Source organism: Paralichthys olivaceus, chromosome 4 (genome assembly GCF_024713975.1).
Source record: "Paralichthys olivaceus isolate ysfri-2021 chromosome 4, ASM2471397v2, whole genome shotgun sequence".
In the NCBI taxonomy this organism is placed as follows: domain Eukaryota; kingdom Metazoa; phylum Chordata; class Actinopteri; order Pleuronectiformes; family Paralichthyidae; genus Paralichthys; species Paralichthys olivaceus.
Genome location: NC_091096.1, coordinates 6012344 through 6033404, shown reverse-complemented (window position 1 = coordinate 6033404; position 21061 = coordinate 6012344). Strand labels below are relative to the sequence as shown.

Sequence of the window (21061 nt, the reverse complement as noted above, 5' to 3'; positions counted from 1 at the left end):
AAAGATGTGAAGACACTGATGACGTTAATGATTTCTCACAATAATTATCAACAATGACTTAACAAGGTGGGAAACAGATAATATCAGTATTCAACACTTTATTTCTATTAATCTCAGCAATTGTTTCAGTAATTTTCAGACGATCACTTCTACAACATTTCATAAAGAAAATGTCCAATTTTCACTGGCCACTGACCAACCCTTCTAACAAATCATGGTCAATAGTCAACTTCAATTAGGAAATAAAAATTTGACAGTATAAAAAATAAATAATTTTAATTACATTAGAAACGCATATCAAATTGTAGACGCAGCTCATCAGCATGGTGGTGAGTAGACAATGAGGGTTGAAGTGAGACATCTTGTCTCTGCTGCACTCTTTGGTTGTTCCTCAAGTGAGGTGGACACATATTGACGTCATCATAAACCCCTCCCCCCTCCATGACTCCTCTTTCTCATATTGACACCTGACATCAGACTCACCTGTGTTCAGGTGAGAGGAGGTGTGAGGAGGTGTTCAGGAGGTCACTCTACTTTTCCTCCTGTGGACGCATCAACATCAGCTCAATGTAGCAGAAGAGGTTGACACCCGCCCTAAACCGTGAGGTGAGTCATCTCTACATGTTTTTATTTTTTAAAAATTTGTCAGATATTTTTTTTTTACTGTCCTTGCAGGAGTTTAGATGCCTTTCAAATTCATTCCATTCATGAAATCACTGGAGTTTTAGTTTCATTTTGATGTTCGTGTGCACCCAGACGTGTAGATATGATATATAGGTGTGCAGTGTATTCACAGGATGTAATAAAATACTTTAAAGCTTACTATGTGTGGTATAATGTTTATAGTGTATTTCAAGGGGCTTGACTGACAATGAAAAAAATGTAATTTAGCTTTTAAAAGTTCTATATCTGCAGGTTAGATCACGTTTCCCCAATCTAAGAAATCATATATTTAATTAAAATGTCATGCTAATGTTTCAAGGCCTCCACATAGAGATTGGAATGCAGTTCTACTGGGCCTGTGTTCAGCTGATAAATAGATAGATAGAAAATCCAAGCAAACTAAAAGAGGTAGAAGAGATAAAATGATAAAATCTGTATATATGAAACAGATAAAAACAGGTTTTATGATGTTCAGTCAAAGTAAGCAATTGGTTCCAGTGCTGTGCTGCATTGTGACTAGAAGCTGCTTCTCCAGAGATCCGAGGGACACGATCAACTACTCAGGAATGTGAACCAATCAGAAATCTGCAGAGTGCCCACTCTGAGGTAATCAATGCATTCTCACTGAGTCCAAATACCTTTGAAGCAATCGAGCATCTTAAGTAAACCGTGTTCCACCAGCATGTGACGACCACAGCTGGCCTGTATGTGTTGGCTACAAAATGTGCAAATGATCATTGGTTGTGTTTATTGTTCTTTCACGCTGCGTGTCCTTGTTTTAGGTAAAAACAAGACGCAGCCGAGCCACGTGTTCACATCACCTCGTTGACCTCGCGCCCTGTGATGTCACTTTGTGTTTTAGGGCACAGAAGGTGACGGGTTGTGCCAGGATGAGGATGGATCTCGGGTTGGCTCTGCTCTTGCTGCTGTCTGCAGCAGTTGAGTGCAACAGTAAGTTCAGAGGCTTGAATGACAATATTTTTGGCTAAAAGCCACAAGACTGCTACAAATTGTTTGCCAAATATACAAAATACTTTTTTACATTTTGTATTTGTCTCAGTTTTTGAATTTCCTCAGTGTTAAACAAAAATTAAAAAATAAACCCTTCGTAAAATGTTTTTTCTCCAGTTCTCTTTCCTTTTGACATGAAAAAACATGATTAGACCCAAATTCTGAGGAGCCGTGCCAATGGAAAATATTTAAAATGCAACTTTTACAATAGGTAGATAACATGCTGTTTAATTTTTCAATAGTAGGTTTTAAGTTCTGTGTACACAAATTAATTTAAGCTTCGCTGACCTCGTTGGACGAAGAAATCAGACATGTGTCTTAAAACCTGGGTATACAAAAACCAAAACTGTTTTTTAAAATCCTGCTGAAGGTGAGCATGTAAGCAAACCAACCCTTACCATGTTGTCTAAATCATAGCGTCACCATGCTTTTTGTTTTGTATCGTGTCACTTTGGGAACAGGGAGCTGACACTTGTTTCTCTCATGTGTTGCCAGGCATGTCTCCACCGGGGAAACCAGTCCTCCTCGGCTGCAGGTCCCCTGAGAAGGAGACATTCACATGCTGGTGGGAGCCCGGCTCTGACGGAGGGCTGCAGACCACGCATCGCTTCTTCTATGAGAGAGAAAGGTCATTTCAACTGTTGTTCTTTGAATTTTGTATTTATTCAACAGTGGCAACACAGGGAAGGTGAGAGAGAGGAGAACAACAAAGGTTCCTAGCCGGGATCAAAGCAGGATTTTAATGACAGTTTAGTGTGTGCATTAACAACTGATGACCTGGTAATTAAATCTCCCATAGGTTTATCGCCCACGCTGAGTCAGTGGCAGTAAAGCTGCTGTTGCTATAGAAGAGCCAGTGGAAAACTACCAGCTCCCTTGATAACACACTTGTGCTCAGTCAGCTGTGCACGATTTTTTTGTTGCTGTGGAAGTTAACCTGCACACTTCAAACATCTGTGTGACCCCCACCCCCCCACTCCTCGGCCTGAGGGGCAAAAATACCATTACTGACCACGTCAGACAGTTTGAGGATGATGTCAGCTGGTTGTTTCACTACTTTGGTCCCGAAAAAAAACAAATCTCAATTACTGTTGGATGGATTTCTGCAAAATTTAGCAAAACTGTGAGGATAAGTAATGGATGCATGATTTGATCAGTATGGTTTGACAATAAATGCACATGTCCACCCTGAGCTGTATTCATCCATGTCCTGGTCAGTGAAGGACTCGTTTTGTCTCCGTACAGACTGGAAGGAATTCACGAGTGTCCAGACTACCTCTCTGCAGGGAAGAACTCCTGCTTCTTTGACAAGGTCCACACCTCCATCTGGGTGGATTATTATCTGACAGTGGTGGCCTCCAATGCATTAGGGAACGTCACCTCAGACACCTTTAAGATAGATGTCATGGAGATTGGTAAGTAGCAAAGAATTTCAATAAATCTTCCGTCTGCACGTCATTCTCTGAGCTGCTCCTTGGTTTTTTCCTGCGTTTGATGAAAACATAAGACCTTCCTGTGATTCTTACTGAATCAAGACTGACATCACTGCTGATATCACAGTGAGGGCAGTTGAATGGCGCATTCCTCCACCAAGGCCCAGTAGTCCCCTTTCATTAAATCAAGCTGAAGGAAACTGCACACACTCATAGCTCCTTAAATGTTAAATGTAATTCTACGTCTCGTAATTTTAAAGTGATCAAAAAAGAAATCCTGCCCATGGATCTGCACCAAGATGTTTTCTTTCTTGACCGACACCACCTCCTTTCAGCCAAGTTTTGCAGTAATCCATCCAATAGCTTTTGTGTAATCTGGCTTTCAGTCAAACCAACAAACAAATGGACAGAGGTGAAAATATAAGCTGCTTGGCGCAGGTAAGAAATAGAGGGTGAGGGTTGCGAAGTCGATCAGTTGAGCGATTGTCAATAAAATCGAAGGACAAACAAAGAAAGACATGAAGACAGATTTCTGGAGGATAATGAACAATCAGTGCTGAGCTCATCAGTGTCTTATATCAGTGAGACACTTTGAACTATTGATCACCACTTGATCAGTGTATTTGTTAGAGTAGAAGTTAAAACAGCTGAAAACGACCTGCGTTGATGGAGCTAAATGTTGGCACAGTTTTATTTATAGTGCAGTTTTTCTATTGCTTGGTAAGGAATGGAAAAATACTGACGGACAGACTTGAGGCACAAAAGAAAGCATAGACAGAATGAGGCAGAACTGGTTTGTGCCTGGTGGAAACCTTGGGTACAGTCTTGGATCAAGTTTCACGTCTTTTGTTTGGTTATGCGGGCAGTTGAACATGTGATTTCCATGTGCTGTATTTACAGTACATTTGGAGCAAAGTCTTGTAAGAAAGACGTAACTGACGGATCAGAGGAATCTAAACTTACCCTGAGTCAAATATTTAAAACGAATCACAGTTGTTTTTTCTGGCCTCTTAAAACCAATGTCAAGACGGAAATATCTCAAAATCTATTTGCTGGATAGATGTGACTCTAAATGACTTTGGTGACCCTTTGACCTTTCCTGCAACACCACCAACAGCTCATGCTATATTTTCATTCTTTTCCAGATAATTCCATGAAATAATTCTATACAGCTGATGTTTTCTTTGTTGCCACCAAACCTTCCCTCAGTGTTTTGACAAACTCTTCAATCAGAGTAGGTTATGTTATATCAGACAGACTTCTCTGATGGAAAGTAATAATTCTACAAGTTTTCCCATTTGTTATAGGCTGAAAAAAGCTGTAGCGTTATATGTTGGGGTTAATTTGCATGTTAGTGTGCCGATATTAGCATGTAGCTCAAAGCACTGCTGTGCACTGTCTTGCTATGTGCCCTCTTGACAGTGAAGCCCAACGCTCCTGGAAACGTCAGCCTGCAGGTGATGAAGAGGGAGGACAACCCGTATCTCCACATCAGATGGGAGAGTCCCCAAAACACAGACACCAAGTCAGGATGGGTCACCATTAAATATGAACTCAGATTAAAACAAGAGGACGCCAACGTGTGGAGGGTGAGAAACACTGCACGTAGTTTTTGCTTTGAAGACATCTATAATAATAATAATAAAATGGTGTGAGTGGAATCTCTCTGACTTTGTTTTGGAATCGTCAATTTGTCCATCTTTGTCCATCTACAGTCAATACACATTGGTGCAAGGTACACATAAGATGTTCTGTCTTTCTGCAGGAGTACACGTCAGGAACACAAACCCAGTTCAACCTGTACAACATCAATCCCGGGGTGATGTACGTGGTTCAAGTCCGCTGCAGATTAGACCATGGCTCCTGGAGCGAGTGGAGCAACTCTACCTCTTTGAAAACCTTTAACTGTGCGTTTCAGGCGGTTTTTTTTGGGCTTTTTAAAAAGCAGGCAACTGATACTAACAATCAATAAAAAAAACATATATTCCATTCTTTTCTTATTTAGATCCTCAGAGTGAGAAACCCTTTTGGATATTGCTTTCCACCCTCTCTACAGTTCCATTTCTAACAGCAATGTGTGTCTTGGTCATAAAGAGGAAACAGTATGTATCTCCCACACAGAATGATTGACAAGTCTGAATGTGAAATCAGGATGAGGAGGATCATTCTGACTCGTGACTCACTTTCTTTGTTCGTTAGTGTGAAGCAGTGTCTTCTGCCTCCTGTTCCTGGTCCAAAGATACGAGGAATTGACGTTCAACTTCTCAAGGTAACACTGCAGCTGCACTTTATAACCAACATATCCAAAATCTGGACCCTGGAAAGTTGCTTTTGTACAAGAAAGAAATTCATGATATTACAAGATTGAAGTCGCAATTTTACTATTTTACCACTTATATTAGTATGAGGAGATAAGTCTGTTACCTTGTTATATTTCACGAATAATGAATTACATAATCATTTTGCTCATCAGCACCACATTATGGCCCAAATACTGTGCTGTCTGTTAACAATCTGCTGAAAGATCCCTCTCTGATTCTTCCAGAGGGGACGATCTGAAGACGTCAACAATGCCCTGATCATCAACCAGACATTTCCTTCTGTGGAGGCCTGGAAGGACGAGATCGAGGAGTATTTAATCGTGTCTGATGACGTGCGTCTGCCCAACTCGTCCAGTTCTCAAAAAGGGAAGAAAAGCTTGACTGGCTTCCTCTTAAACTTGGAAACCCACTGCAAGGAGTCGCCCCCGGGCCAAAGTGACAGGGAGAAGGCAGAGGAAAGAAGGAATGAAATAAATAACTTTGCAAACACCAACGTGTCTCTCTCAGGAGTGAGTTTATATGAAAGGGAGACACTGCCAGAGACCACAAATCAGGGGTGGTCGAGCTGCGACACTGCCACTGGGAGCGGTGTCCAACATCTATCGAACAGCGGTTACGTGGATTTTCAGAGACATAAGAACATGCAGGAGGTGGATGTGAGTGAGGCGGACTACACCAGAGTGAAGGAGGTGAACGGTGACAATATCCTCATCCTCCATAGAGACAGAGTCCTTGGCTGCATGGATGTTCAGAGACGAGACGAGAACATATCAGAGGACTACAGCAAGGTGGAGGAGGTGGTCAGTGACAATATGCTCCTCCTGCGGAGACAAAGCGCCTCCGCTGACTCCTCCTGTAGGGAGAAGAGTGACCGCTACACAGAGTGCAGCAATAAGAAGCAGAGAAATCCTCATGAAGCTGGAGCCAGTGTAGTGGGAGCGTGCCCGGAACTAATTGGCAGCGGATATGTTTATACTATCCCTACACCACCTTTAATGTAAAGTGTAGTTTAATTTTAACAATTAAAGGGGCCACACTCTGCTCGTATTCAGAATTAGTGTTATTACTTGAAAAGGTTTACAAGCTCGAATGTTCAAAACAAAACATCACTTTCCTCAGACTCATCTTTTCAGCACCTTTCTAAAAACTCGATTCTTGATTTTACCTTCTGTGTAAAGGACTTGGATGGATTGCAATGACAGTTGACATTCAAGGTCACCAGAGGAAGAACCATACTGACTTGGATGATCCCCTTATGTGTCCTCTGTTAACGTTTGTGGTTCAAGTTGAATATATAACATTACATCTTGTCAATGATTAGATGCATTGCTGTGATATTTGCTGCAGATATCCAGGATTTCCTGAGGATGAATTATAATTACAACTTTTACTCCATGAGGTCTGACACTTTGCATTTGTGTAAAAATAGTTTTGTTAACATAGGAAACATGAAACCTTATAACATCGAGCTAATTCAGTTGTAGTTACGCTGAACATTCGTTAGCAGCAAGGAATGGAGAATCAGCAGAAGAGTAGTTGGTGGTTAAAATGTTACTTAATGGCTTTGCTGCTTGTTGCTTCAGCCCCAGGGTATGGAACACACGAGTCATTCTGGTTTATCTGGGATATTCACACCAGAAGACTGCACTGCTTCTCCTATGTCGTCACATTCACAGTACAAATTCATGATAATGAAGTTTTAAACGAGGTGACATATTCTTATGTAAGCAACAGGCACGTTTGGATGAATAACAATAGATGTCTGCATAGCGAATAATAATCAATGTATTTAATAGCAATTATTTATTTTGCACGACACAAAATGCAGCTGATATTGAATTACTTCCTTTAACTGATTTGAAGTTTCATTCCAAAAGGACATATCCTGTTTTCTTTAAAGTCACAAATGATTTGATTTAGTAAACACACATTTAAGTGACGAATTTGAAATTCTAAGTGTTTGACTTTGAGACCAAGATCATTTTTGAATTAAACAGGCAACTTTAAATCACATTGTACAAAAGGATTCATTCATTTAAAGATATTCAAATGTGTAACAATTACATCTTGTGATTTGTTTGTTTCATAGAAACAAAGACAGCAGACATAGCTTGACATCTGTGTGCATCTTCAGCATTGAGTCTGGTCTTGTGTGGCACTTTGCATAGTGCAGTTATTCTTTTGGCCTCAGGTTAAGGACAGACGCTTCAGTAGCATGTAGCATGTCTGTGTCTCTGCTCTTTCTGAACTGAAGTCATAAAAATAATCCCATGAAAATAAATGTATTTTCTTTAATCAAAATAAAGAAATGTCAGATATAACGAAATAAACTTAATTCAGATCAAAATCCAGTTATACTTTGAGAAATAATATAATTAACAACAAACCAATTTCTTGTTAAACTTTCATATTTTTGTCAGTGCATCAAGAAACAATCAACTTTGTCATGACACTAAATCCAACTTGCCTGAACCCAATCCCACAAGATTCACTGAGGTTCTCTGTCAGCACTTACAAGCTTCTTTTTTTTTTTAACCAAATCAGACATTGAATCACTTTTACAATATGATTCAACAAACTCAAATGTTAATATTAGTAATTTTGACTTTCAAAAGTAAGGATCATTTAACAAGTGAATCTTCTATAACTTTAGATCTTGATCAATTAAATCTAAATTCTGACTTAATTTTGCCGCTTAAAATGTGGAAATGTATTGCTTTTTTTTCTTTACGTGATTGTCACTGAGCAATTTCAATTACTGTAAACAAAAAAAAGAATTTTCTAGTTCCTTTTACGTTACTCTATAACTCAACTACCAGCAGGCATATTGTCTAGTTTAACGGTTTTTCTTATTGAAAGAACATAATCCCTGGCAGCCCATATATTGTGCATTGTACCTACTGTTTACCATCAAAAAACACACCCTATGTAGTATAGTCTCCTTTAAAAAGTATTTCTTCCTCACGTCATTTTTTAAGGTAAATTAATAACATAGTTCAATTCCTAACTTTAAACTCAACCTCGTTGTGCAATGGTGGCCTGCAGGTGCAACACTGGGCTCAAATAAGGATCAATAAGATAAGAGCTGCAACACAATGGCTAAAACAAAATGATCATTGATTATTTCTTGGTTCATATTTTATACACAAAATTCATATTGTGGGATCTATTCAAGTGACAGCTTTGGTCCTAGTATGTTAGTGGTTAATCTCCAGTTTAGAAACCCTCAGATATACACAGATTTGCCCATTTATCTTTAACTCAAACACAAAAATATTACTTTAGCAGTTTAAAAAAAAAAAAAGATTCATTATTAATTTCCTGAATACCCCCTCAGGTTGAGCTCTGCTGCAGCAGAAGAACCTTGTGCTGATGTTTTTCTGCATGTGAAATTAAGTCCATCCTCGTTTCTTCTTTGCTGGTTATCAGCACATGTGGGTTCATTTTCTTTTTCAGGCACAGAGGGCTTCACCACTGTCAACTGTTCACATCTTCATCAGTGTTTTCAGTACCTTCACTGTCCAAACACAAGGAGCTGAGCTGCTCCTCAAAGTTCAAAAATGAATGGTTGTACTCCTTATGCAACATTTTCTTCCAAATTGATACTGGTGGGAAAAAAATACAAAAGGAGTATTATTTCATTTTTATTCAACCATAAATGGTGAACTGATTCTTCTCTTATTGAACTTGGTCAAATCACAACATGTCATGTTTCCCTTGGTTTTATCTCTTAGGATCACCTTGTGTAAACAGGTATCATCAGTTGGGACAGTAACTTACTGTATTCTGGTTCCTCTGGATGTGTGCTCTCTGGACTGGGCTCAGCCTCCTCAGCCATGCTGCTGATCTGCAGCTCTTCCTCACTGTTCGCTGCCTGCTCTGCCTCGGCCTGGTCACTCTGCTCCAGACTGGAAACCATCACCTCATAAGCTGTCCTGGCCTCAGACGACAACTCGATCATCTTATGGTAGTGGTCCTGTAAGTAAGACAAAGTTGTCATCTCTAAAACGTTTTCTTTATCGTTACATCTATCTTGTTAGTGATTAGTGTGAACTAAACCTGACCTGTGCACCATCATAGTTGAAGATGCCCACCAGGCTGACAGGCACCGCCTTGTTGACGCAGCGACCCAAAGCTTTCCTGGAGAGCGCAAACACAAACGGTACCCCCTGCTCACGACACGTGTCGATGATGGTGTGCAGCGCCTCGTCCAGGCCGCCTGTGAGAGATGGCATTTCTCTATGACGGCGTCAGAATTCCAAGCATTTTGTGTGTTAAGCTGTAACGTGTCTGAACTCAGTTGCTCCCGGGTTTAAACTTGTGAGAGATTAGAAGTCAATTTGAAAACTAGTCCCGCTTCTTGAGAAATGTAAAGCACTAACAATATTTGCTTTCATGAAACTCCCATGTAACTACACAATACCTTTGGATTGGATTCGTTCACAGTTTGGCGAGATGATGACGCATTTGACCTTCCTGAGTTTGAGGTGCTTCAAGACCTCTCTGAGCCCCATCACGATGCGTCTCTTCATGCGGGCCTTCATGGGGTCCTTCTGGTACAGGCGGTCCTGGAAACGCACCAGCTCCTTCAGCAGGGTCGTCACACACTCATCCACATCTTTGCTCAGCATCTGGCTGCAGTAGCTGACAGACAAGATACAGATTTCAATTCTGTGAGATTAAATGTTTACGTATTTCTTCCGCACACAATGAACACACAGGAAAGATTTAAACTTGAATCAGAGTAAGGATGCTTTTACAGTCTTACTCTCTGAACTTCCTGCTGTGGATTTTGGGTCGACTGACTGCGCAGGGCACGGGTGAGGTGGTTTGTTGCTCTACGGTTTCCTCCTTTTCGTTTTCGTTCTCCTCATCACATTCACCTTCATTCACCATCAAGTTTGTGCCAATAAACTCCGACTGATCCTCAAGATCCTCTGTCGGATTCCCAACCTCATCTGATATTTGAGAAGCACAAAATACAATCAAAATCAAACTTGCACTGTGATCACCATAGGAATCAATTATATTGTGTTTTCTCACGCGCTTGCTCTGACCTGTGATATTTATGTCGCACTGCTCTTCATCTGCATCATTAACAGGTTTGAGCTCATCTTCAGAAATTAGACCTCTCTCCTCCAGCAAACGCCTGTGCTTCCTTTCCTCTCTTTCCTTCAAAATGACCTGAGGATCAGACAGAAATATGATAACAAGTTGATCTGCTGAAATAAATGATTCATAAAATTTAACCCGTCTGTATTTGTTTTAAAGACAGTGGACTTACTTTTTTAAGGGGAGTGGGTTTCTTGGCTTTGGGCACCTCTCTTTGCTTTCCTTTCTTCACCATTGGGCAGGTGGAGTCCAGGGGATTGTGTGCAACTTGACCCTGCTGCCAAGGCGGCTTCTTCTGGACTAATGGCTGCTTCTGGACAACAGGTAGTCCCCCACCAACTTCAAAGAAATCATTTTAAAAGACACTTATCCTGGGACACATTTTAAACATTGTACTGACAGATCTGGATCTGTAAGCACAGCGCTAAGTATTTCTTTTTGTTATCTGCAAGAATATACTTTCACATCAAAAACAAGACAAATGACGATTCATCGCTGCCGACCTTAACCCACCTGAGAGAATGACTGGTTTGGCATCTTGCCTGGTTTTTTGAGATTGCTGCTTCTTTTCCAAGGCGGCCAACATGTTTCCGATGTCCAGCTGAACAGGAGCTTTGCTCTTCTTTCCAGAAACCTTTTCAGTTTTTTAGGAATCAAAAGACCAATACCAGGGGTAAAAAACAGGCTTTCACCTGGATGATATTAAAGGACAAATTAATTGAATGAAAGCTGAAAAAACAAACCTGTCCTTTTTTAGTCGTCTCTGTGGACTGAGTTTTTGCTGCAGTCGACTTTTCCTTGTTCTGGTCAGCAGTCAGGTGCTGACCTCCAATTCTTTGGTTTTCCTTAACAAAGGGAACAGAGATTTTGCTAATTAAATTTCACCTAATATATTTTAATGACACTCCATTGACCCCACATGTAGAAATGTGTATGCTCCACCCCTGCAGGAAATTACAACACAGCATTATGACTAATATGTGAAAACATCTCAAAAAGATAAATATACCTCGTTGCATAGCTTAGCTGCATTGCTGCTGCTTAACAATCTGTCAGTCCGAGTCAAAGCAGGAGTCAAGCCTGGAAACTCCTCTTCATCCTTTCAAGACAAAAACAAATCATCTTCAATCCAATATTTCAAAGAAATCTTCACTTCTTTTTAAATTTGATAAAAATACAGAAACATTTTTATTCACCTCAAACTTCGGAGGCTCCTGATAAATTGCAGGTTCTTCAAACTCCACTTCTGCATCTTCATCAGCACCTTTAGCTTTCTTCTTCTTTTTCTTGCGCTTTTTCTTCCCTGCGGTGCCTTCCTCCTGCGCTGCAGCGATTTCCTCTGACTGACAGGATGCATAAAAGAGGAAGGAAACATTTTCAGAAATCAGTTGTACAGAGAAGGAACACAGAGTAGAGAGCTTCTGCATGTCTGAACTCCTTACCCTAACTGTGACAGTGAGCCCGGACACCTCACAGAGGAAACGTTTGTATTTGCAATTTTATTCTTTCAATCACTACCCGAAGTTCATGACCATAGGTGAGGGCTGGAATACTGTCTTTATATTTTAAAACCATATTATTATTATAATTAGTGATTATGTATTAACCTGCATGCCGCTGACTGTCTTTTCTTCTTTAGGGACGAGTTTCTTCGGAGGTTGAGAGGCGACATTAGCCCACGATGTCACCACTGGCTGATCTGTTCACATAAAAACAATGATACATCCTGAAATATTATTGACTTTGCTTTATAGACATTGGAAGAGTGACAACAAGACGTTTCGCCCTACCTGCTGGGATGGCAGGGGGATCTGGTTTTACACTGGTGCCTCTTTGTTGGGGATCCGGCCGTGTTGGGGATCGTCTCCTCCCGGACTATTCAAAAGTAGCAAAGTCCTAAGTCATGAGTATAACCACAACTATAATACTGCACAGTAACATATAGGACTGTTGGGCTCACCTTCCAGGTAGATGCAGGGGGGGGTGTTTGAGGGCTCATGGAGGGAGGAATAGGACCCCAGCACTCTTTCTGAAGAAGAGGGGGGGCTGCTTTGCTCAGTGGAACACCAGCCAGCTCTGGGAAATCTGCCATCTTTACTTCAAATGGGACCAAGTTGGTCTGTGCTGGTTTTGACGTCCCTGCAGAGTTCATGGCAGATCTGGCTCCTCTAAAACCTGCGGATCAATTACATAAAACTCTTGTAAAACTCTGCAAAAAATATATTTTCTATCAACTTGAGTAAAACAAACTAAATGATGAGGTCACCGAAAAGTTTAGAAAACAATTTGTGTATGTGATTTCTTGAGAATAATTTTTAAGGGAAAAAATGGCCTGTGTGATAAATACCTCTTCTCTGTGCATCCGTTGTGCTCTGGTCCATGACTCTGCTTTGGGCTGAGAAGCCATTGTTGCTTCTTGATGCCTGTAGAGACAAATACAAATCATTGAAATTAATTTCATGAAAGATGTTAGGTTCACTTAGTTTTCTGGGTTCAAAATGAAACCAACCCTTGCTTGTGGATCCCGTGTAGACCTGTCTCTCCATAGGAAACCATCACTGGTGTCTCCAGCACGACGATTGTTGTTGCAGCCGTGATTCCTTGGTACGTCTTCTTTTCTTGCTGCCTTTGGGCTCAGACCTGACTGGTTCCTGAAGAGATCCAACATTTACACAAAGTACAAGTAGCTGAATCTTTTACAAAAGTGTCCCAGACATTAAGTCGGCCCAATTATTGCCATTAGTTCTTACCCCTTTGGATTATGGCCAGACACATATGGATTTGGTAATATCAGAGAGGTCGATGAAGCTGTGTGAGACTCAGCAGGCTCCTTTATCAGTCTCCTCTGGTGTTTAGGGTCAAAAGGCTGGAGAGACAAAACCACAACATAATTCTTTAGCTCGACAGTCTGTCACCCTTAAAAATAAGACCATATTTATTTATTCATTGCTTGGTAAGGTTGGAATAATTATACTGGAAAAAAAAACTAATGGCAGAGTGGAAACACATTTGTTTACTGTCACAGGTTTTAACATTAATTGCAGTTTCCAATCTTTTGCAACATAACTGTAGTAGTTATTTAAAACCTTTCTTCCATGTGAGGATTAGAGAGATCTGAAAACTGTGTTGCATTTATCAAGTTAAAGGTCCTGTTCCAGACTTACCTATGAAATTATCTTATTTACCATCATCATAACAATAATAATAATAATAATAATAATAATATCAATAACTTTATCATTCATCTGTTCCTCGAATGCAAACATTTGTATTTAGAGCTAGTTTAACATGTAAAGTGATGCGAAGTCAGAGCAAAAGTGGGAAATTGCTCAACAGTGTTAAATGCGACCTTTGACAACCACGTTAATGAGCTCAACAGTGCGTAACCTCGGATACTTCATTCACACTATCCGATCACTTTATCCAGGTTTTGTGACACGTGCAAAGCTCAGGCTCTGATTAGACAACTTAGCTGACTATTAGCGCGTTGATTTAACATCCAGCTAAAGCTACGTCTTCGTGATTTTAAGAGTGATCCGTCAAAACTGGTGTTTTATAAAGTGTCTTCACTCGCAGCTCGACCGTGCGTTCGAAGCGGCTGTGGCCTCACAAGCATCGTCTACACAAGTTTACAGCAGCTGAACTTTGCTAAATTAAAAAAAAGAAGAAAGTTAGCTTTGGGTGAGCTACTTGCATTGGTGCACGTTAGCATCACTGGCTAGCTTGCTAAAAAAAACAACAACCAAACACGTGACGTTTACATTTCGTACCTTTTCCATTTTTTTCAGATTTCTCTCTAAACGCAGTCACGTTTCCACATGTTCACCGGATCTTCCACGTGTTGTCAAACTCCCAGAAGCGACGGGGCCGCGTTTATCTGCGCCGACATTGTGTTAGCGCAGCGGGCTAACAGCTAACAACCTGTTAGCACGGAGGCAGCTCCTGGAGCCTGAAGGCAACAGCTGATGTTTACGAAATGTGAGACGCGCAGAGCCCACAGCGACCCCTACTGACCTCACTGCGTTTTACACCTCAATCCCCACAGAGGCCTCAGACTGACAGTGTTAGTGTTTTTATTTTTAATGGGTGATTATAATGCGGATTTTATATTTTACTGTTTGATTCTGATCTGCATTTTATATATTTTATTATTTAATCATATTTCTGTTTGTGACCCATGTGTATATAATATATATAACACAATTATTATTATTAGTAGTAGTATTGTTATTATTATTATAAAGTTTACTTGAATCAAATTAGGATTACCATAATTTAAATAAGAACCAGGTAGAATAATAAACAACCAATTTATCAATTTACTTTTTGTAAAAAAAAAAAACTGCCTAATGTAGTGGTCCTGTCTCGTAGAAGGGTTTCTTTATTTAGTATATATTTTAAAAAAAAATTATTATAAGTATCAGTTGTGCATACAATATTTCCAAATATATCAAGCCACACATTTAAAAAAAATGATGTCACATAAAGTAAAATGTTCAAAGTATCAAAAGAAAATGAATCCATTCATTCGTTTAACTAAAGTTTAATGTTGTAGCTGTTGAGGTGGAATTCACTAATAAAAAAGGCACATTATTCTTTAGATCATATTCTTTCATTCAAAAACTTTAGCACTCAACATGTTGTGAAGAACAATATATATATACATGTAGAAAATGTTTTTTATAAAATGGAAATACTAAAATAAAGTACATCAACATTTTTACTTGAGTAAATGCACTAAATTACTTTCTGCCACTTTAGTTAAGTCACAGTACCAAGAATCTTTTTATACAATCATCTGGTATTATATAAAATGATGATGATTTATTTTACAAACTATTTGTAACCCCACCCTGGCTCAAGCAGTGCATATTATTCACATAATATTCGCATGAGCACGCACAGTAAAAAGCATGACGTCCATTCATTTCTCAGTTACACAGCGACCTCCCTCGCTCTGGTCCCCCTTTGGTTTTGGCTCGTGCATCATCTTTTTGCATTATTGAGTTTCATGAACTGATTCTTAGGCAGCAGCGCAGCAGGTGTACCGAACATCTCCTCATGAAGTAATAACTTAGTGCTTGATCTCCCAGCAGATGTAAACATCATTACATTCGTTTAGGCAGCAAAATATCAGGATGTCTCTGCCGTCACTTCTTTTTAAAGTCTGTTCAAGTCTTTGTCCTTCTCACTCGTCCTTCTGCCTCGCAGCTGTGCTCAGGAGAGCGAGCGGGACGATCAAAGAGGCCGATGTGATGAGAAAACAGGTTTGAGCTCCAGATATCCAGTAAACTGTGAAGCAAACACGAGTTTAAACAGTTTAAATGGTGCTGTTTCATTCAACTGATTGATATCACAAGAAGACTTAATTAGAACTTAATAATAAAATATTGTTTTATAAACATATCTGTCAAGTTTTCTTACCAGACGACGACACGACTGGTCCCAGAGCTCTGGCCAAGGCCCCCAAACTACGCAGGATCCCCATCACTGTGCCTTTCTGACTGGCTGAGCCTGGAGTTACATCCACAGCAGTGATTAACACATTTATATCATAACCATAATGGTTTGTGAGTTGAAATAATTTAGAAATAACAAGAGGCTCACCGTGGTCAGACACAAGAGTGGACAAGCAGGGAACTACTATCGCAGCCGCTGCAACAGGAGAAATTTAAAACGTGACATTTTCCATTTCACAAAAATGAATAAATCCTTCAGATGTAGATTCATTTCAAGCTTTAGTAACATTCACACCTTTCATTGTGGATAATAACCTGCTGCACAACTGTGATTCACATGTGTGGTATTGAGGCGGCACTGCTAATCATTTCCATTCAAACTGAGTGAATGTGAACACAACTCACCAAACGAGTATAACGCCAAGCCGACATACAGCATTGTCATATTCCATGATAACCCGATTAGGATAAAAGCTGGAATTAGTGTGATGATCGCCTAAAAACAAGAAATACAGTTCAGAGACATTTGTGCTGCAGCCTCATGACTCATCAACACATGTATGTTTTACATGTCCTGAAGGCTCCTACCACACGGACTGCTTTGATATGGTGCCCAGGTTTAATTCTGCGAGCGTATCCCCCCTGTATCAAAGCCATGATGACACCAATGAAGAAGAACATCTTTCCCTGCTGCATACTGTGGAGAGAGACAACACAAGGTTACTGCACAGGTGCATTCGCTTCCCCTGAGAGAGAACACAACTTTATGGTGGAGTTTGCACCTTGTGAACTGGAAGCGTTGGTGAGTCAGAAAACTCAGCGTGAACTCCAGACCAGAGAACAGGAAGAGGTAGCAAAAGTAAACAAGGCCCAACACTCGAAGCCTCTGCATTCCTGCAGAGAGACAATCCAACCTTCTGTCAGCGTGCCAAGGTTTATTCATGCTTCAAAAACTGTTCCAATGAGAGCACGCCTCCTGCCTCAGACAGGAATCCAGTGTGTGCAGTACTCACTCTCTTTTGAAGGGGGATCTTTTGTCTGGGTAACAGCTGAAAAACGGAACAAAGATAATGGGTTCAGGAGGTTCCTGGAGCTCTCGAACCCTGAAGACGAAGCCTGTAGGGTGAAACAAAAACAATAGCTTTTGGCTTAACAAAAAATTAGAAGCTGCACGAGAAACAAATGTGGCAACAAGAGAGGCTAGAGAATACTAGAGTACAAAATTAACTAGAATTGTACTGTTAACACCCCCCGACTCTTAACCTTTGACTTTTGTTCACCAAAATATACTATACTATATGTTTGTAGCAAATCAGAAAGAATTCCCTGGAGGATTACCTGAGATATTTTTGCTTTTGTGATATCACAGCAACTCTGACCTTTGACCAACAAAATATAATCAGTGCATCTTTATGTCAGAGTTTGTACCAAATGTATAAAAATATCCTCAAGGCTTTCTTGAGATATTGTGAAGGACAACCACTGGCTGTCACTGGCATACAAATATATAGAATATCAAAATGTGGAACAGGAATTGGTTCAGTAGTTTAAAATGTTGATTTCACTTCCTAAAAGACTTCTTCAGAATATTTTATTTGGATCCCTTTAATGCCTCCGGAAGTTTAGTCTCGAATTAAAAAAAATAAAAGATGCTCACTCAAGATTCTCTTCCCTATTGTTATTCTTCCATTAGCATCTACTCTAGATTCTAGTTGTCTAGAATCTAGAACCTTCGAAAAAGAGACAACGGCTCCTTTAATAAACCCGTCTGTGATTTTTTTAGTCAGTGTGAATCTTTCTGCAGCCGACCTTGACATCCTTTGTGAGTGTCTCGGGCAGCATGAGCCAGATAAAGAGCAAATCAGCAACACTGAAGGCCAAGGCGAGCAGAGCTGGAGCCTGGTAGAAGACACCTCCTGTTGTTCTGGACCTCAGGGCGAAGTAGGCGCCCATCAGAGGCCCCACGGTGAAGCCCAAGGAGAAGGCGACGCCAATCATGGCCTGTTCCCGACAAAATGAAAATAAATGTTTTTCTCACATAAACGTGTTACCTGCAACATGAGGTAACACCAAGAAATGTGAGGGTCCGAGAAACAAATTTAAACAAATGTAGATTATTTCAATATGTTCTCTGTCAACAAAACATTTTCTGTAAAGGCCACAAATATGTATGCATACCATTCCTCTATTTCGTGCTTTGGGACAAGGCAAGTCGGCTACGATGGCGGTGCAGAGGCTGACGTTGCCCTTGCAGATTCCCCCAATTACCCGGAACAAAAGGAACATGCTGAAGCTCCGCGAAACTGCCCACACAGCATAGGAGGACATCAGCCCCAACTGGGAAACACAAGGAACACAAGGAACACAAAGCACCCTGTCAGACCCATTTTTCCAGTGACTGACTGATACTTTTACACTGAAGAATACTGAGATTTATATTCTTAAGTCATTACATTTAATGTAAAACACGCAGAGTGTATTAAAAATAGGAGTGGTGTTATACTCACTGTAGTAAGAATGAGCAGGGGTCGTCTGCCATAGCGGTCTGACAGAGCGCCTGTTATAGGCGATGACAGGAACTGCAGCAGCGAGAACAGTGATCCGATCAGACCTGCAGAGCAACATAATCAGCACGCAAATAAAAAACAATATCCAAAAGTTTATTTTTACTTGATCATAATTCTACGAAAGGCCGAGATGAGTTAAATATACCTCCGAACAGGACACTGTTATATTTCTTCTCCATAGGAATCCCAACAACCTCCCTGAACCAGTCCACAACGCTCTGCAGAGACTGATACACAACATCCTGCACGAAAAAAAGAAAACACACAAACATGACAACACACAGGGACAAATGAATAAAGCAGGAAACAGGTCGATTCAGTGTGACTCAGCACAATCAGCCCCATGCTGCATATCTAATCAGTCATGAAAATTAGGAGATCACATGATACACCGAATGATCCTCATTTGAATTTACTGTGAGCAGAAGAAACACACGGTGCACAGAGGACATGTGTGTGACTAACTCAGACCTTCAGATAAAAACATTACACTAGTATAAACTTGGAATTTCAGTATGTTATTATTATGTCTGCTCTGACAATAATGAGTAAATGCACTAATGTGTATTTTAAATCACTACACTTCTCTTATAGAGAGAACAGAGAACAGGTTATTTCTTAAAAGAAAATGAAGACTACTGACCCCTGTTTGTGCATAATGATCCAAAATGGACGGCAGAAGAGGTAGAATCAGTGTGAATCCCAGCAGGTCGAGCAGCAGGATGAAAAACACCACTTTGATGATCTTTGAGGAGAACGAGCCGCCATCCCCTCCAGGTGTGTTTACGTCTGACATTCCTCCAAACTAATGCTGTCTTCTCTCAGACTGTTCCTGTTCAGAGGACATGAACATAAATGTGTTGCAGCTCCAGTAATCCTGACTCCTTATCTCGAGCAACAGGAACAAGTGAAGCCTTGAGAGAACAACAGCCTCACTTTACAGGTGTTTCACTTCCTTATGATTTTTTTGAAAGTTTCCTGGAACACAAGGTATGATTCAGAACAGATTCTAGGACAAGAACACAAACATTTTCCCATTTTCTCAAACTGACATGAAAGATTCACTAAATATGAAATCATTGGTACTCCTTTATTATCAACTTTCTTCTCTGAGTTTGTTGAATTGTTTGCTGCAGGTTGTGATTATAATTAACAGCTCAGCTCAACAATGTCTCCAATTTCCCTACAAATAACTGTGAAAACACAAGATAAGTCAGAGGGGCTGTGAAATGAAAATGTAAAACCAAGTTCTGCAAACTACATTAATTTAGTTTTAGGCCATTACTGCTCTTTCTCTTCTATTATATTATCTGACATCTGAAGCAGCTCCAAACAGACAGTGGGTTACAGTGACTGGTCATCAGCTAAAAGACTGAGAGATGATGGTTTAATGTTTAGCACTGTGATGCATCTTAGAGGTTTATCACCATAACTCTTATTCTATCTATCTGTCACATAAATATAGTAGAATATAAAACACAATAATTAGCTTCTGAATGAAGTAAAGTAGAAGAATAGAATAGTATTTGATGGACAAACTTAAGTGAAGTACTTGAGGAAAGGTTATTTCAATTACATGACTGTGAATGTTGTGGTGGAAAATACTTAAGTACATGTCTAAGGTATTTTACTTTAGTCAACACGACATAATCACATTCCAAAATATTGCAAAAGGAAAAAATAATGTTTTTACTTCATTACATTTATCTGACAGCTAGATCTACTTTTTTTTAATTCAAATTCCACTTAATTTCTACATGATAGAAGTTTTATTAAACTATACAACAATATATAAAGTTGGAGACAAAAGTAAAGAAAAAGTGCCAAACAAGTCTTACAGTTTGCTCGTGACATTTTTTTGTACCTCAACTCTTGAATGCAATATTTCTTTACGATGGCATTTCTGCTTGTTACAGTCAAAGTACTGGTTTAAAAGTACCATCAACCTGCCAGATGCAAAGAAATACATGTGTACAACAGTGGATGGATTCCAGTCATGTTGCTTTATTATCATTTACTGCATCTTCTCACAGTGAGTCATCAGGGAGGAGATGAGGAAACTGTTCCTGGAAATAAACTCAAGAGGAAACTTCGTCTGCAGAAACTTTTTGATAGACTCACGTGTAAAAACATGATCTACCTGAAGTTGGTTGTTGAGAACTGATGCTTTAAAAGTCTCAAGAGTTTCATATCGACCCAGAGACTGAGACTCTTCATCATCTCCTCCTCTTCTCTCCTCCGCACATTTTCAACCAGACCATCAGAAACACGGGAAACTCGTTTAACTCACAGGTTTTTCCTCCGACTCGTTCAGATCCGCGTCTTCGTCCCTCATCAGATCATTATTATCGGTCCACACCAGGAAGCGGTGTCCTCTTACACGCAGAAGACAAGAAGTGTCGTAACTTACGCAACTAACGCACGTAGCTGCGTTCAAGTGAGCTCGTATTTTACACACTCCACGCTCCTCCGGGGGTCTTCATTATCGACATATG

At 40.1% G+C, this 21061-nt stretch overlaps 3 protein-coding genes across 16 annotated transcripts; 1 reads left to right on the top strand and 2 right to left on the bottom strand.

The window, feature by feature from the left end:
* Nucleotides 1-404: 404 nt before the first annotated feature.
* On the top strand, nucleotides 405-7749 carry prlrb (prolactin receptor b). 10 transcript variants are annotated; one of them, XM_020099197.2, is made up of 10 exons: nucleotides 469-606; nucleotides 1199-1269; nucleotides 1526-1614; nucleotides 2170-2302; nucleotides 2920-3089; nucleotides 4530-4696; nucleotides 4873-5014; nucleotides 5113-5209; nucleotides 5307-5376; nucleotides 5653-7749. In XM_020099197.2, exons 3-10 carry the CDS (start codon nucleotides 1554-1556, stop codon nucleotides 6427-6429), a joined length of 1617 nt encoding a protein of 538 aa, XP_019954756.2. In that variant the 5' UTR covers nucleotides 469-606; nucleotides 1199-1269; nucleotides 1526-1553; the 3' UTR covers nucleotides 6430-7749. The 10 variants fall into 10 exon arrangements, with proteins under 10 accessions (XP_019954757.2, XP_019954756.2, XP_069379532.1 ...); XM_069523431.1 differs by having other exon boundaries at nucleotides 1446-1614; XM_020099193.2 differs by having other exon boundaries at nucleotides 473-606; nucleotides 1187-1269.
* Nucleotides 7203-14521, bottom strand: secisbp2 (SECIS binding protein 2). 2 transcript variants are annotated; one of them, XM_069523428.1, is made up of 19 exons: nucleotides 14311-14521; nucleotides 13291-13406; nucleotides 13050-13191; nucleotides 12888-12963; nucleotides 12501-12715; nucleotides 12331-12415; nucleotides 12148-12239; nucleotides 11737-11883; nucleotides 11597-11639; nucleotides 11550-11566; nucleotides 11284-11385; nucleotides 11054-11174; nucleotides 10713-10879; nucleotides 10486-10612; nucleotides 10197-10386; nucleotides 9852-10072; nucleotides 9493-9647; nucleotides 9209-9404; nucleotides 7203-9033 (listed from the first exon to the last, which is right to left on the bottom strand). In XM_069523428.1, exons 1-19 carry the CDS (start codon nucleotides 14317-14319, stop codon nucleotides 8906-8908), a joined length of 2349 nt encoding a protein of 782 aa, XP_069379529.1. In that variant the 5' UTR covers nucleotides 14320-14521; the 3' UTR covers nucleotides 7203-8905. The 2 variants fall into 2 exon arrangements, with proteins under 2 accessions (XP_069379529.1, XP_019954749.2); XM_020099190.2 differs by having other exon boundaries at nucleotides 11550-11639.
* Nucleotides 14522-14903: 382 nt separating this feature from the next.
* On the bottom strand, nucleotides 14904-20991 carry mfsd10 (major facilitator superfamily domain containing 10). 4 transcript variants are annotated; one of them, XM_020099119.2, is made up of 13 exons: nucleotides 20857-20991; nucleotides 19210-19398; nucleotides 18712-18808; nucleotides 18507-18610; nucleotides 18178-18336; nucleotides 17809-18000; nucleotides 17013-17115; nucleotides 16782-16893; nucleotides 16588-16696; nucleotides 16405-16495; nucleotides 16148-16195; nucleotides 15965-16054; nucleotides 14904-15832 (listed from the first exon to the last, which is right to left on the bottom strand). In XM_020099119.2, exons 2-13 carry the CDS (start codon nucleotides 19360-19362, stop codon nucleotides 15729-15731), a joined length of 1362 nt encoding a protein of 453 aa, XP_019954678.2. In that variant the 5' UTR covers nucleotides 19363-19398; nucleotides 20857-20991; the 3' UTR covers nucleotides 14904-15728. The 4 variants fall into 4 exon arrangements, with proteins under 4 accessions (XP_019954678.2, XP_069379527.1, XP_019954679.2 ...); XM_069523426.1 differs by having other exon boundaries at nucleotides 20688-20989; XM_020099120.2 differs by having other exon boundaries at nucleotides 20707-20989.
* Between the last annotated feature and the right edge of the window lie 70 nt (nucleotides 20992-21061).

Bases quoted from the DNA above. Each gene is read 5' to 3' on its own strand.
- prlrb (XM_020099198.2), top strand. From the start codon at position 1,554: ATGAGGATGGATCTCGGGTTGGCTCTGCTCTTGCTGCTGTCTGCAGCA. The intron at 1,615-2,169 runs GTAAGTTCAGAG...ATGTGTTGCCAG, and splicing joins TGCAGCAGTTGAGTGCAACA to GCATGTCTCCACCGGGGAAA. The intron at 5,377-5,652 runs GTAACACTGCAG...TGATTCTTCCAG, and splicing joins TTGACGTTCAACTTCTCAAG to AGGGGACGATCTGAAGACGT.
- secisbp2 (XM_020099190.2), bottom strand. The intron at 12,240-12,330 runs GTAGGGCGAAAC...TTATGTGAACAG, and splicing joins TCCCCCTGCCATCCCAGCAG to ATCAGCCAGTGGTGACATCG. The intron at 11,386-11,549 runs GTATATTTATCT...CCCTTTGTTAAG, and splicing joins CAGCTAAGCTATGCAACGAG to GAAAACCAAAGAATTGGAGG.
- mfsd10 (XM_020099119.2), bottom strand. From the start codon at position 19,362: ATGTCAGACGTAAACACACCTGGAGGGGATGGCGGCTCGTTCTCCTCA. The intron at 18,001-18,177 runs GTATGCATACAT...TGTCGGGAACAG, and splicing joins AAGCACGAAATAGAGGAATG to GCCATGATTGGCGTCGCCTT. The intron at 16,496-16,587 runs GTAGGAGCCTTC...TCTTGTTTTTAG, and splicing joins ATATCAAAGCAGTCCGTGTG to GCGATCATCACACTAATTCC.